This window comes from Canis lupus, chromosome 3 (genome assembly GCF_048164855.1).
Source record: "Canis lupus baileyi chromosome 3, mCanLup2.hap1, whole genome shotgun sequence".
NCBI lineage: Eukaryota > Metazoa > Chordata > Mammalia > Carnivora > Canidae > Canis > Canis lupus.
This window is the reverse complement of record NC_132840.1, coordinates 31,490,862-31,506,250: the sequence shown is the minus strand read 5'-3', so window position 1 is coordinate 31,506,250 and position 15,389 is coordinate 31,490,862. Positions and strand designations below refer to the sequence as shown.

At 49.4% G+C, this 15,389-nt stretch overlaps 1 protein-coding gene across 13 annotated transcripts in view; it reads right to left on the bottom strand.

Moving 5' to 3' along the window:
* MMEL1 (membrane metalloendopeptidase like 1) overlaps positions 1–14,686 on the bottom strand; it is a 32,527-nt gene extending 17,841 nt beyond the window's left edge. For 10 of the 13 annotated variants that reach the window (XM_072819989.1, XM_072819992.1, XM_072819991.1 and 7 more), the window contains exons 1-2: positions 14,547–14,686; positions 12,345–12,511 (exon numbers count right to left, since the gene is read on the bottom strand). In XM_072819989.1, coding sequence (XP_072676090.1) covers positions 12,345–12,501 — 157 coding nt within the window. In that variant the 5' untranslated portion in view covers positions 12,502–12,511; positions 14,547–14,686. Of the gene's footprint in view, positions 1–8,324; positions 8,437–12,344; positions 12,534–14,546 lie in introns of those variants that run through there. The other 3 variants (XM_072819984.1, XM_072819983.1, XM_072819996.1) reach the window with 3 other exon arrangements.
* Between the last annotated feature and the right edge of the window lie 703 nt (positions 14,687–15,389).

The following is a 15,389-nucleotide window of genomic DNA, read 5'->3' as shown; positions in this document are numbered from 1 at the left end:
CAGAGTAACTTTATGGTGGAGAAGCCTGACCAACACCATGTGCTCAACCATGACATGGTCAACAACAGTGGTGAGTCACTGGATGTATGTCCCCCTGACTTACGGGCTTCCTTCCCCAAACACCTCACCCCAGTCCAACCATGAGAAAAACATCAGACAAATCCCATCTGAGGGACAGTCTATAGAATATGGGGAGCCAGGGTCCCTCAAAACTACCAGGATCATAAAAACAAGTCTGAGAAACCATCATAGTCACGAGTAGCCCAAGGAGATCTGACAAATGACATCATGTGGTGGTGTCCTGTAGGATCCCCGGGCAGAACAGGACCAGAGGGAAGGACAGAGGAAATCGGAATAGAGTGTAGCCTTAGTTAATGGTCATGTAGCAAGGTTCGTTCACTACTTGCAACGATGTATCCTACTGAGTCACAGGATGTTGACAGGGGTTGACGTGGAAAGATGGTGTGGCCCAAGGGGTGCACTGCGCTATCTTCATAAGGCTGTTCTAAAAATATGTTTTTTAAAGATTTTATTTATTTATTTGATGACAGACAAAGAGAGCATGCGTGCATGAGCAGGTGTAGGGGCAGAGGGAGAGGGAGAAGTAGACTCCCCACTGAGCAGGGAGCCTGATTCAGGACTCAATCCCAGGACTCTGAGATCTCGACCTGAACTGAAGCCACCCAGGCGCCCCTAAAAAAATTTTAAATTACTTTAAAACAACTAGAACAGAGGATCTAGGTACCATCGGAATTTATTCTTTTATTATTATAGAGAAGGGAGAGAGGTAGAAATAATGTTAGCAGACTCCACGCAGCACAGAGCCCACCATGACCCTGAGATTGTGACCTGAGCCGAAATCAAGAGTCAGACACTTAACTGACTGAGCCCCCCAGGGCCCCCAATTATTAACTGGAGAACAAAACAGTGAGGCTCTTTTGACACAAAGGCTGAATAGAAACGAAATGAAGACTCCTCTAATGCTTAAATAGGACCAGCAGGAGACACAGCAAACCGACCCCAACAAAGATCTGTTCCCCCTTTGTAATTCCAGAAGGGAGTAGCTTTCCGTACTACCCAACTGATGTAGACTCCACTCTCTGGTCTTTTATATTTGTTCACATAACTTCTGTAACATGTGGATTATTTTCACAGAGTCTCTACATTAAAAAAATATTTTGAAAAAAAATGTTTTTTCTTTGACATTTTTGTCTGTAAGTTTTGCTTTTCTAAAGATTGACCTTGATTTGAATGATTTATGTTCCCTCGCTCTCGCTGTGTCTATCTGTCCCAAAAAAGAAGGCTATAGAAATCTTGGCCACGTGGAAAACAACCCTCCTCCCTGGAGAGCATTGTGATCACAGGCTGGCTGTCATGCGGGTATGGGTATGAGTTCACGTGACGATGTGGCCAAGGAAACCTCAAACTGAGACACTTATTTTAAGCAGGCCCAGGCTGGTGCCTCCCCAGGTGCCTGATGGAAACAAACACATGTTCTCTGGAGGGAAGGTGATTGGCCCGAGAGACACGGGGTCCCCACAGATGAAGCAGGGTGAGATGGATTCATGCTGATGAAAAGACCAGCTTCCATGAGTGTGCAAAACAGACAGCAGAACTATGATTCCCAAGGATTGGGGTTTTGGGAATTCTCTGATCCCCAAGGTGTGGCCTCAAATCTCGACTCCTTTCTGCCCCCATGCCTTCACCAGAGAACATTTTCTCCTTCCCTTGTGTGTGCATTGGCTCCGTGTCTTGTTTTGGCCAACAGAACGAGGAGCCTAGAGCCCAGGAGGCCTGCGTGTCTTCAGCTGTCCTCTTAGACTTCCACTGGGAGAGGCACCGGCCCTGGCCCGCTTGCTGGTCCTTGTAGGGGGTGCAGGTGACATGGAGAAGAGTAGCCCCGTGAACCCGACCCCGGTCAGCTGACTTGTGCCACGGCTGTGTGTGTTCCTGTAAACGAATGCCGTTCTAATCCCTGACCCCGGGGCAGTTTGTCAGGCAGCAATGCCTCACTGACACAGAAAATAATCCAAGTGTGTTTGAAGAAGTAAAAGGAAACATTGAAAACAAGGTTATGAAACATTGAAAACAAGGTCATGAAACATTTAGTTTGTGAAAGAATAAACTATAAATTCTAGAAACACAAAAGAATGGAGTTGCTGAGATTAAATTTTAAAAAATATTTTATGTATTTATTTATTTTTAATTTAAGTTCAACTTGCCAACATATAGTATAACACCCAGTGCTCATCCCGTCAAGTGCCCTCCTCAGTGCCCATCACCCAGTCACCCCAACTCCCCGCCCTCCTTCCCTTCTGCAACCCTTTGTTTGTTTCCCAGAGTTAGGAGTCTCTCATGGTTTGTCTTCATCTCTAATTTTTCCTCACTCAGTTTCCCCTCCTTTCCCTTATGGTCCCTTTCACTATTTCTTTCTTTCTTTTTTTTTTTTTTTAAGATATTATTTATTTATTTATTCATAGAGACCCAGAGAGAGAGAGAGAGAGAGAGAGAGAGAGAGAGAGAGGCAGAGACACAGGCAGAGGGAGAAGCAGGCTCCACACAGGGAGCCCGATGTGGGACTGGATCCCAGGTCTCCAGTATCATGCCCTGGGCCAAAGGCAGGCACCCAACCACTGAGCCCCAGGGGTCCCCCTTTTCACTATTTCTTGTATTCCACCTATTCCACCTATCAGTGAGACCATACGATGATTGTCCTTCTCCGATTGACTTACTTCATTCAGCATATGCCCTCTAGTTCCATCCACGTTGAGGCAAATGGTAGGTATTCATCCTTTCTGATGGCTGAGCCATATTCATTGTATACATACCACATCTTCTTTATCCATTCATCTGTCAAAGGACATTGAGGCTCCTTCCACAGTTTGGCTATTGTGGACATTGAGCTATGAATATTGGGGTGCAGGTGTCCCGGCGTTCACTATATCTGTATCTTTGGGGTAAATATCCAGTAGTGCAATTGTTGGGTCATAGGGTAGCTCTATTTTCAACTTCTTTAGGACCCTCCACACAGTTTTCCAGAGTGGCTGCACCAGCTTGCATTCCCACCAACAGTGCAGGAGGGTCTCCCCTTCTCCACATCCTCTCTAACACCTGTGGTTTCCTGTCTTGTTAATTTTTGCCATTCTCACTGGTGTGAGATGGTATCTCGTTGTGGTTTCGATGTGTATTTCCTGATGACAAGTGATGTGGAGCATTTTTCATGTGTCTTTTGGCCATGTTTAGGTCTTCTTTGGAGAAATGTCTGTTCATGTATTCTGCCCATTTCTTGACTGGATTGTTGAGTTTGATAAGTTCTTTAAAGATCTTGCATACTAGCCCTTTATCTGACATGTCATCTGCAAATATTCTCCCTTTCTGTATGTTGTCTTTTGTTTTGTTGACTGTTTCCTTTGCTACGCAGAAGATTCTTATCTTGATGAAGCCCCAATTGTTCATATTGCTTTTGTTTCCCTTGTCTCTGGAGACATGTCTAGCAAGAAGTTGCTGCAGCCGAGGTCACAGAGGTTGCTGCCTGTGTTCTCCTCTAGGATTTTGATCTTTCAACCATTTTGAGTCTATTTTTGCATGTGGTGTAAGAGAATGGTCCGGTTTCATTCTTCTGCATGTGGCTGTCCAGTTTTCTCAACACCGTTTATTGAAGACTTTTTTCCATTGGATATCCTTTCTTGCTTTGCTTTGTCAAAGATGAGTTGACCATAAAGTTGAGGGTCCATTTCTGGGTTCTCTATTCTGTTCCATTGATCTGTATGTTTGTTTTTGTGCCAGTACCATACTGTCTTGATGATCATAGCTTTGTAATAGAACTAAGTCAGGAATTGAGATGCCCCCAGTTTTTGTTTTTTTTTTTTTAGTATTTTATTTATTCATTCATGAGAGACACAGAGAAAGAGGCAGAGACATAGGCAGAGGGAGAAGCAGGCTCCCTGTGGGGAGCTCCATGTGGGACTTGATCCTGGGACTGGGATCATGCCCTGAGCCAAAGGCAGACACTTAACTGCTGAGCCACCCAGGCACCCCCAGCGTTGGTTTTCTTTTCAACATTCCTCTGGCTATTGGGGGGTCTTTTCTGGTTCCATACAAATTTCAGGATTATTTGTCCAGCTCTGTGAAAAAAGCCCATGGTATTTTGATGGGGATTACACTGAATATGTAGATTGCTCTGGGTAGCATAGATATTTTCACGATATTTATTATTCCAATTCATGCTCATAGAATGTTTTCCCATCTCTTTGTATCACCCTCAATCTCTTTCATAATTGTTCTATAGTTTTCAGAGTACAGATCCTTCACCTTTTTGTTTAGGTTTATTCCTAGGTATCTTATGTTTTTTGGTGCGTTTGTAAATGGGATTGTTTCCTTAATTTCTCTTTCTTCTGTCTCATTGTTAGTGTATAGAAATGTCGCTGATTTCTATGCATTGATTTTATAACCTGACACATTATTGAATTCCTATATGAGTTCTAATAATTTTAGGGTGGAGCCTTTTGGGTTTTCCACATAGAGGATCATGTCATCTGCGAAGAGTGAGAGTTTGACCTCTTCTCTGCCAATGTGGATGCCTTTTATTTCTTTTTGTTGTCTGATTGCTGAGGCTAGATCTTCTAGTACTATTTTTTTTTTTTTGAGAGAGAGAAATTAAGAAAGGGAGAGTGCAAGTGGGAGGAGGAACAGAGGAGGAGGGAGAGGGAGGGGGAAAGAATCTCAAGCCGACTCAGAGCTCAGCACAGATTCTGTCTGACGCAGTGCTCCATCTCAAGACCCTGAGATCATGACCGGAGCTGAAACCAAGAATCAAATACTCAACTGACTGAGCCATCCAGGTGCCCCCACTGAGATTAAATTTAAAAATAAATCTAAAATGGATTTTTTTCACTGAGGTGCACTGTTTATTTTGCTGATTGAAATCTGAGTGACAGCATGCCATCTAATCATGGGGTTTCATCTAAACCTTTACTGCACTGCAGTACAGAAGTATTCAGATATATTTTTGGAGAACTGACATTTTGCAAAACACAACCAACATTTTAGTTCGTATATGAGAAAATGCAGTGTCCTAAAAGGCATGTGTTCCAAGTTATTGCAGGTTATTTTTGGAAGAATTTCTGCAGATATAACACAGGTGAGTAGAGGTTTACTGAATTTGAATGTATTTCAGGATAATTTACCCAGAATGCAGGACCAAGTCAGAGAGGGAAACTCTCCCGAGATGCAGAGGACAGCATGGGAAGGATCGAGGACACACGTAATCAGGATTTTAGAATGGGAGAAGAGAGGTCCTGTGGGAGACACAATATTCAGAAAGATCGTATACAACTCCCTGCAATAAATATATGGTGTCAATGCTGATTCAGGAAGCATAATCTCTCCAGAGCAGAATGAACAAAACACATTTGCATAGCTAAATGCCTCATGGTAAAAGTGAAAAATACCGAAGATAAAGAAAAGCTCAGAGGGTAAGAAAGTTCCTGATGAAGAATAACAGACGGGCCCAGATTCCTGGACAGTGGCAATGGAAGCCAGAAGACTGTGGGACTAAGTCTTTAAGCCACTGAGGGATAACTAGGTCCAGATTTGTTCCACCAGCTAAACTATCCCTGAAGGACAGGTGATCAATGAAGTTATTTTCAAATAAACAATGTTTACTACTGAAAGATATTTATTTATTTAGTTAGTTAGTTAAAAAGATGTTATTTACTTATTTGACAGAGAGAGACAGAGAAAGCATGCACAAACAGGGAGAGTGGCAGGCAGAGGGAGAAGAAGCAAGCTCCCCACCAAGCGGGGAGCATGATGCAGAGCTCCATTCCAGGATCCTGGGATCATGACCTGAGCTGAAGGCAGATGCTTAACTGACTGAGCTACCCAGGGGTCCACCACTGAAAGATTTTTAAAGTGCTGCCCCCCAAACTTGCCTGATCACAAGAGAGGTCTCATGTGCTCGATCTGGTATAGATCTGGAGACTGCACCCGGGCTAAGGCCTGTTCTGCCCTGTGGTTCTATCTGAGTTCATAGTTGAAGCCCTGACCCCCAGTAGGACTGAGGAAGGATAAAGGTTAGATGAAGTCATGGGGTGGGGCCCTGATCCTGAGAAGAAGAGAGACACCAGAATGACCTCTCTCTACCCATGAGGACACAAGGGGAAGGTGGCTGGCTGGGAGCCCAGAAGAGAGTTCTCACCAGGAAATGCCTTGATCTTGAACTTCCAGCCTATAGTGTGCTGTTATGGCAGCCTGAGCAGACCCGGACAGGTCCCAAGGTGCTGAGGTTATTCACCCCAGGTTATTCTGATTACCAGCAAATTAGGCAAACACTGTCCCAAATCAGTGCTCTCCATAATTCACTGCAGATGAATTATGTGGGAATGCAATGCTGATTCTAACCTGGTAGGCCTGAGGCAGGTCCTGAGTCTCTGAACTTCTAACAAGCTCCCAGAGGAGACTGACACCACTGCTCCGCAGACCACATTTTGAATAGGAGGCTCCAAAAGTATGTACTTTGGAAAGAAGAAAAGTTGTTTCCTAAGGAGTGCCTGAGATGGAAGAAGAGTGATGAGCAAAGAAGCTGATGAGGACGTGGGAAAGCCAAAATTAACATTGATTGCATTAAATAATGCTGCCTCTGTGTGGCAGAGGAAAATAAGATAGAAACCAAGTGCTACTCACTATAACACGGAATCAGGGTGGGAGGGAAGAAGAGCCGACCTGCTCTGAATGCTCGCATGTTTGGAAGAGATATGGAGGTGTTGATGAACTGAACACTTATTCAGTTAAATATGCATACACAGATCTAAGGTACGACAGTTCTGCTTTTTGCTTAGAATGTCAAAATTCACAACAGAATACCATTCCCATCCTAACAACAAGAAAAATCCAGATAACCTACAGATGTCACAACTTCACTGGAGCCCATCTAGGACCTGGCTGAGGTCAGAGGTCAGGGAGTGACAAGCTCCTCCAAGCAGAGATGATACTGTGTCCCCTTTGACAGGACTCAGGAGTGAGATGGTCACCACACAAGGGGGTTAGAAGAACTGAGGTACAATTTTAATATATTCTTTTTTTCTTCTTAAAGATTTACTTATTTGAGAGAAAGAAAAAGAGCACAAGCAGGGGGAGGAGCAGAGGAAGAGGGAGAAGCAGACTCCCCTCTGAGCAGGGAGCTCAACCTGGGGCTGGATTCCAGGACCCTGAGATCATGACCTGAGCCCATGGCAGACACTTGATTCACTGATCAACCCAGGCACTCCAATATTAATGTGTTATTTTTTAAAAACTATTTTTTAGAAAGATTTTATTTATTCATGAGAGAGGCAGAGATACAGGCAGAGAGAGAGAAGCAGGTTCCCCACGGAAACCCTGATGCAAGACTCCATCCCAGGACCCTGGGATCACGATGTGAGTCGAAGGCAGATGCTCAACCACTGAGCTACCCAGGTGTCCCAGTATTAGTGTTTTCTTAAAGGCCACGTGTGAGTTAGCTGGAATAGCTGGGACCACAGACTCTGTAAACTGTAGGACAAAGAGCAAAAGAGCGAACGAACACTGAACGGAGTATCCAGATATTGTGGGATGATAACATCAAACCATCTGAAGACATGTATGTGGAGTCCCACAAAGAGACAGAGAAAGAGCAGAAGAAATATTTAAAAAGATAATGGTTGAGAGTTTCCCAAAATTAATGAAGGAAAACAAAGCCCCAGATTCCAAAGACCACAAACAGCATGAATACCAAAATACACGCACGCACTCCACCCCCGGACACACCACAAACCAAAGGTAAAGAGAAGGTCTTGAGGGCAGAAGAGAGAGAAAAACACTATAGCGAGGAAAAACAAAGACAGGAATGATGGTAGACTTTCCGCTGGCAGCCATGGGAGCCAGACTGCCACGGAGTCCCTCAGAGGAAACAAACTAACAAACCAGTTAACCCAGAATTCTAGACGCAGGAACAGCATCTTGCAAGAGGCAGATGAAATGCAGATTTTTCCAGACAAACCGAAGCTGAGGGAATTCATTTCCGGTATACCTGCCTGCGATAAATGCTAATGGGAGTTCTCCAGGAAGGAGGAAAATGCTAGAATTTGGATCCAGGTGAAAATAAAGAATGTAGCACACTGGGATGTTTTTTTTTTTTAAACAAACAAACAAACAAACAAACAAACAAACAAACAAAAAAACAAGTCAGCTAGCCTGGTAAGGCTCACCCAGACCCAGAATTCATGGAATTCTAGAAAGGTAACTATATGCCTTATATTTGCATAGGCTCAGATCATATTAACCATGCCTCATCACCACCTACTAACCATTATGTAGAGCAAGAATTATCCTCTTCTGCAGATTTATATATTCTTTGGCTTTCAGAGATGATAGGATCTCAGCGATTCAGCCTAATGTCCTCTTCTCAAAAAGTGGAACCTGAGATGAGGGAAGTAAGCCATCTGGCATCACACATGCAGGATAAACAAGCTCTGGGCACTGTCTCCATTTACAAACTTTTGCAAGGACTTTTTTCACTCAGGCCTGTAACATTTTGCAGGAGACAACAAATGCAACTACTACAAATGCAAACAAGAAGCTGCTCGTTTTAAAATAATTATTTGGAGAAAAGATCAGAGAGGTGAGGAGAGCTTTAAAATTTAGAAATTTAGAAATGTCATTTTGAACAGACTCCCATCTACAATAATTAACAGGAAGGCTATTGGTGAGCTGCTGGTACTTTGTACTCAAGCCCCATCCCACAACTAACTAAAATCTATCTTATGAGCAAGAGGGTGATATTTGAGAGGCGTAAAGACAGGCTTGTAATAAAATAATTTGAAAGAAAGAAAGGAAACCTCTTGAACAAGGCAGCTATTAATGATGAGGAAGCCAGATACTGGCAGGAAACTCAGCTGTGAATCTTACTCAGGAGAAATTTTGTAGACTGTGCCTGTGACTTTACCCCAAAGCCCAGATGTATCTATACTGGGAGGGCAGGCTTGGCTGGTGTAGGGAGCTAAATCTGCCTTCCCTTCAGTAACCACCCTGGTGGGAGTGGGGGGAAGGACAAAACCCACTATTTTATTATTACACCTGATCACAAATAGCACGACAGATCTAGACGTTTCTCTCTAGTGTTATCGATGTGTTAAACCATGGTCCTCAAGGAAGCCTCTAATGTACATACTGTGCTGGGTCCCATTTTACAGATAGGGAAACGAAGCTCAGAGGCATGAAGGAAACCTGCCAAGGTCATGCAGGTCCGATCTGGGGGAGCTGGCATGCCTGGCCATGCCTGGGCGTTCACCAGAACCTTCTAACGCCTCCCCCCATCCCACAATGGCAGCGAAAAAGATTCAAAGTCAAGGCTTAGAAACAGGAAGACACTTCAGTCCAGGGATTGGCAATATTTTTCTGTAAAGTCCCAAGTAATAAATAGTTTAGGCTTTGTGAGTCACATATAGACTCAGTTCACATACAACTGAACTTGTAGCATGAAAATATCCAAAGATTATACATAAATAAATGGGCACAGCTGTGTTCCAATAAAACTTTTATTTACAAAACAGGGGCTGCAGTTTGCTGGCCTCTGTGCTAGACAGTGATCGTCACTGCTTGTAGGAGCAGGATTCTAGGGTGGGCAGGATTGCAAACGTGGGGCTGTATGTCCCACTCTAATTTCCATAAAAATGTTTGATTTTCTGAGGCACCTTGGTGGCTCAGTGGTTGAGCGTCTGCCTTCAGCTCAGGCCATGATCCCAGGGTCCCGGGATTGAGTCCCGCATCGGGCTCCCTGCATGGAGCCTGCTTCTCCCTCTGCCTATGTCTTTGCCTCTCTCTGTGTGTCTCTCATGAATAAATAAATAAAATCTAAAAAAACCAAAAAACCAAAAAACTATTTGATTTCCTGAAAAGGCATTGTCTATAACTTCTAAAATAACAGCCATTAAAACAAAACAAAACAGAAAGTCTAAGGTGACCCCTTAAAGGACAGTCATTTGAAATTTGCAAGTTAGCTGAGGGGAGAATGGACAACAAAATAATAGAGAAACCAAAAGAAGCCGAGAGAAAAAAGAGGCACAAAGATGCATTAAAGAACATGGTAGAAAAACCAATGCATTTCTGTAATCATAGTGACTTCAAATAGACCCAAGGCTTCAGGGAAAAGACAAAGACCCCAACCCAGCTATACACTGCTGCAAGAGACACACTGAGAGCTAAAGTCACACAACGTTTGAAGGAAAAATGGAAGAAAACAGGCTGAGCTAATGATCATGAGTAGTTAGATTCATATTAGACAAAACAGAAAAAAATTTTAACATTTTCAACATTTATTGAGGATTCTTGCCCAAATCTGTCCATATCCTAATGGTTGCAAACTTTCTAACTCTACTGCTCCTTCCAGTACATTAGAGGGGGAAAAATATCATAATCTCCAAATCCACAACAATAAAACAATGTTGGAAACTGCCATAGAACACAAGTGAAAAAAAAATCTTTTCTAAGAACCACAGGACTATAAATTCAGGAAGGAAAAATGACAAGGCTTATTAAGGCAGAAAGGGTTGCCATGCAATGAAAGGTCATGGAAGATAAGCTAATTCTGGATTTGTATTCATATAACAACGGAGTCTCAAAGTAGGCAAATTGCTACTTGGCCCAATTATGGGGGAAAATAGGGAATTCTCTAGCACAAGACTTAACACAAGAAAATGAAAACTCTAGATATACAGAAGACTCGACTGATCTAATGGATGTATTTGGGTCTCTGACTTCTCCTAACAGCAGCTGGGCATCCTCCACAAATTCACACGGGTTATTGGCAGCACTTGACTGCGGGTTAATCCTGAAGCGATTCAGCAAATAGCAAAGACTCGGTACCACATAAACCACAGTTCCTGACAACAATGCAGTTAATGCAGAAACCAATTTAAAAAGGTAACTTAGAAAGATCTCCATGCGTCTAGAAATTTTTAAAAAATAAAGATTTCAAAAAAACTCATGAATCAATGAAAAAAATCATAGTGGAAATGAAAAAGTGCCTAGAATTAAATAGTAACACTGCATGTAAATCCTCCCACAGACCCAACAGCTCCAGAGGTTGACATTGGCTGGGGGTGGGGGGGTCACTTCTGGGGGTGGGGGAATGGGGGTTCTGCCAAAGGAGCCCCAGCAGAGACCCCATTTGTGTTGAGGAGACCACCAGGAGAGGGCAGACAGGGTCGGGAGGGTCCCTCTTGTCGGGTGGGTTCAAGCTACCTCACTCCACCCGGACAGGACAGGGGTCCCTTCATGCCCCATAGCCGGAGTGGGGGTGGTGGTCAGGGACCAGCCTCGTCCATGGGAGCCTCTAACCAACCAAGGTGCTCAGAGGTCTGGGCTCCCCAGGGCTCTCTGTGCAGCCTGTGGCCCATCTTCCCTGCAGGGGACCCAGAGGGGCCAGGGACCAAAGCAGCTGGCAGGAGCCCCCCAGGCGCCTGGATGGCGGGAGCAGCTCTGGGCTGGGATATAGCCAAGCAATGGATGGACGGTCCTGCCGCAGCGCGGACGGCCCCAGTCAGACCAGTGAGGAACGTTCTAGCACAGAGGTTGCCCTGCTCAGCTGTGGAGAGTGCCAGGGGAGCCCCTGTCCTGGGCCCTGGGCCCGCGCCCTCGGGAGGAGCGCAGTGCACCGCAGCTGTGAGGCGCAGACGGGCGGCCGTGCCCGACGTGGCACCGTGGGCCGTGGGGGCAAGTTTGCCTGTTGCCCGGTGCAGGCACAGGAGCCCCTGCCGTCCCGACGCGGACGGGTCCACGTCCACATGGGGGGGCGGGGAGCGGGGGAGGGGACCAGAGGGGCGGAGCAGCCCTGCCCCGCCCCCGTCTCTCTGCCCTAGGCTGACCCCTCCCACTGTTGCGGTGAGCGCTGCCGGCCTGGGTGACCGTGACCTTCAGCGGGGCGGGGGCGGCAGATCGGGCAGGTCCTTCCCCGCAGCGGCCATGGAGACACAGGTGCGCGGGTATGGGCAGGGGGTGGGGTGTCCCCGGCCACCATGGCTCCTGCTGCCGGCCACGAACTGCAGTGCGCGGTGTCGCAGCGGGCGCTGCCTGCGGGAGGGGAGGGGGCTGCGCGGGTGGTGCGGGGGGGACCCGGTCTGTGCATCTCAGGAGTCCTGCGGGAGCCCGCCGCGCAGAGCCTGCAGGACTGGCCGGTGCCAGCCTGCCCTGGACAGAGCCTTCTGGAAGGGGCTGGAAGGCGCCCTGCAGGTCAGTGCCCAGGACAGAGAAGACTGGCTCCTCAGGGTGGGCGTGCACCTTGGCCCTAATGAAGGTGGGGGCGTGGGGGTGGGGGAGCCTTCACTCACCTCTGCTGTTGGCAGCATAGAGGAGGCCCAGGGCCACCAGGGCGCCGGTCACCAGGAGCAGCAGCAGCAGCAGCCCCCCCTCCAGGAAGCCTCGGTGCTTCTGTCCCGGCCAGCCAGCAATCTCCATCATCCCTACCGGGCTTTCGGGCTTCCCCATCACCAAGTCTCTAGCCAGGGGAAAGTGCAGAGCTGAGAAACCCCAAGGCCGAGGGCAGGGGCTGTGTCCGGCCAGGGTGGGGACACCAGGGCAGGGGAGACTCCTGTGGAACCCCCGAGGCCCTGACCGAGGCCGGGAGGCCTGATGCTGGCTGGGAGCAGGTGCTGGTCCTTTGAGGACGTTGTGCTCCTCTCCCATTGCCAAGTCCACACCCGGCCCTCAGCCTGTGTCTCTGGCTTGCGGCACTCTCCCTGGGCCAGAGCCTGAGTGCCCGAGGTGCTGGGGGGTGGGGGGGGTGCCAAGTGTGCTGGCCAGGGTGGCAGCTTCTTCCCAAGGTTGGTGTCTCCAAGCCCGCTCTCTGGCAGGGGTGGTCCAGGGACCACTGCTCACAGCTGGAGGTGAGCATCAGGGACCCAGCAGGCCCAGTTCCTGTGCTTGCCAGGGGCTACTGCAGTGGAGCCTGCCTGGCCCTTGTGCCAGGGGGCAGGGAGGGCTCCTAGAGCTACGGGCCTGGGCCTGGGTCAGGGAAACCCTCTGGGAGGTCGTGTGGGCCTCAGGGCAACCTGCGCACCCACCTTTCCTGCTTGGAGCCCAGCAGTGGGCCAGGGGGGTGAGGAGGACTGGCGTCCCTGCAGGTGGTAACCCCAAAGGCCAGGAGGGAACCAGACAGGGTTGGTGCTAGTGATTACCTGGCAGGTGTGTGGCTCCTGACTTCCCTTCCCCACCCTCCCCTGCCTTTCACTGAAGAGGAGACATCTATCTGAACAAGCAAGGAAGAGGGTAGTGTGGAGCACATTCGGGGCTGGCGCCATGTACGGGAGAGGGTGTGCTGCCTGGGGCCAGGCAGGGACAGCACACCCCCAGGACCCTGAGGTCTGTGTGTGCTCCCTTGTGCCAGTGGGTGCACACATGTGCCTGAGCTCCCATGTGGGCATGTGGGAATGTGCAGACACATGTGTGCTATGCACCTGCTCTGTGGGCATGCAGAACTCTGCTCTCCTCGGCCTCAGACTGCCAGTCCTCACACACACCACATCCCTGACGTTTGAGTCCTAGCGCCTGTCCTACACCAGGCAGGGCTGAGTTTGGGGGAAGCCAGAGGAAGACAACCCCCGTCCCGCCCTGGGGCAGGTGAGCATCGCCTGCCAAGAGTAGTAGCCAGGGCTGGGCCACAGGTTCTTACCTGGCCACACCCAGGGGTCAGGGCCTCATCTGCCCCATTACCTGACTTGAGAGGAGAAGCCAGGCCTACTCTGATCTCAGGACCCCTCCCCCATAGGCCCCATCACCTCTCTCTGCAGCCGGTACGGTCCTCCCTACCCCACCCCCAGACAGACCCCTCCTCACTCCACAAAAGTCCTTGTTCAACGTCACCTTCCCAGTGAAGCCTTCCCTGAGTCGGATTCACCAGGGCCAGCCTGACCCCAGGCTCATCTCTGTTTTCGCCATGGGATGTGCAATTCAGTGTCGAAGCCCCTTCTGTCTCCGCTGTCTACCTCCCCGTGGGGAATGTCAGTGCCATGGGGGTGGGGAGGCTCTGTCTGCCTGCATCCCCAGCACCCAGACAGGTGCCCGGTACCCTGGAGGCATCAACCAACATCTGAATGCTGAGTATCTGAGCCCTGGCCTAGCCGTCTGTGGCTCTGGCTGCACCAGTGTCAGCTTTCTTCCATCAGAACTAATGAATTTGCTCCCTCGTTCTGTTCTGCTGGCTTCTGGGGACTGGATGTGGCAGGAAGGTGCATACACACTAACGCTCCTATCCAGGGCTGAGGGCTGAGCCCAGGGCCAGACAACCAGAAGAGGGGGCTGCTGTGGCCTCCCTGGACACAGGCTCAGGGCCTCTTGGGGTGATTGTGGCCAGCCAGGGAAAGAGGGGTCCTTCGGGGAGGGGAACTGTGTTGAGGGGTGCCTGCCCAAGGTACAGGCCTCACACATGATGGTCTACCCAGCGCCCCCGGTGGGGAACAGGTTGGGCACCTGTAGGGATCTCCTCGGTGCTGCCCAGGGAAGTCCCTGGCAGGCGGGCCCCTCACTTGGCTCACCTTCAGGACACTCAGGGATGGTCGTCCCCCACAGGCAGGTCTCAGAAGGCTGGGTAGGGATGGCCGAGAGCTTCGGTGAGCTGGGGCCAGGTGGGAGGGCTCCAGGGCCGGACAGCAGAGGCTTCAGGTGCGGCCTGCTCAAGCTTCCAGGCCTCCTTTGTGATGCAGGCGTGGGTTCCCTGGAGGCAGACCACTTGCCCACAAGCTGGGAGTTCCATCTGGGTTTGGTGTGGGGGGAGGGGTCACAGAACCCCCCCACCCCCTCTCGGGGCTCTCGCAGCGCCAGGGTCCCTTTGGGGGCCTCCTGCCCTGAGTCCTGCCCCCTCCCCACTCCTTGATTCCATATCCAGGGGGCCGCCTAGGGGCTGCTGGGAAGGAAGGCCAGACCCTCCTCCCCACCTTGCCTGAGAACCACCCTGGCAGTGGGCTTTGCAAAGACCCTCCCCTGGGAGTCTGTCACGTGGAACTGTAAGGGGAGGTGGGGGGGGTCCCTGCTCCTGATGGGGTGGGGTGGTGCTGCCAGGAAGTCTCCGCCCAGAGACACCCACCCCCTGGCTAGCTTGGGTCTCTGGGGACTTGAGGGTCAGTGGGTCCTGGCCAGACAGAGGCACTCCAGGGCTTTGGAGTGTGAATCCAGTGCCCTGCTGATGGGGGTGGGGGGCGCTGGTTCTCCAGCACTCTTCTGTTTCAGAACCCCACGGAACAGGTGGTCCCCCAGGACCCCGGGGCTCTGGAAGGGTGTCTGGGCAGAGCTGTCAGACCCTGTTCAGGGCAGCCTTTCAGCTTGCCCCCCCCCCCCCGCCCCCGCCAATCCCCAGGCAGAGGGCAGCCTTGCTTGGGCTG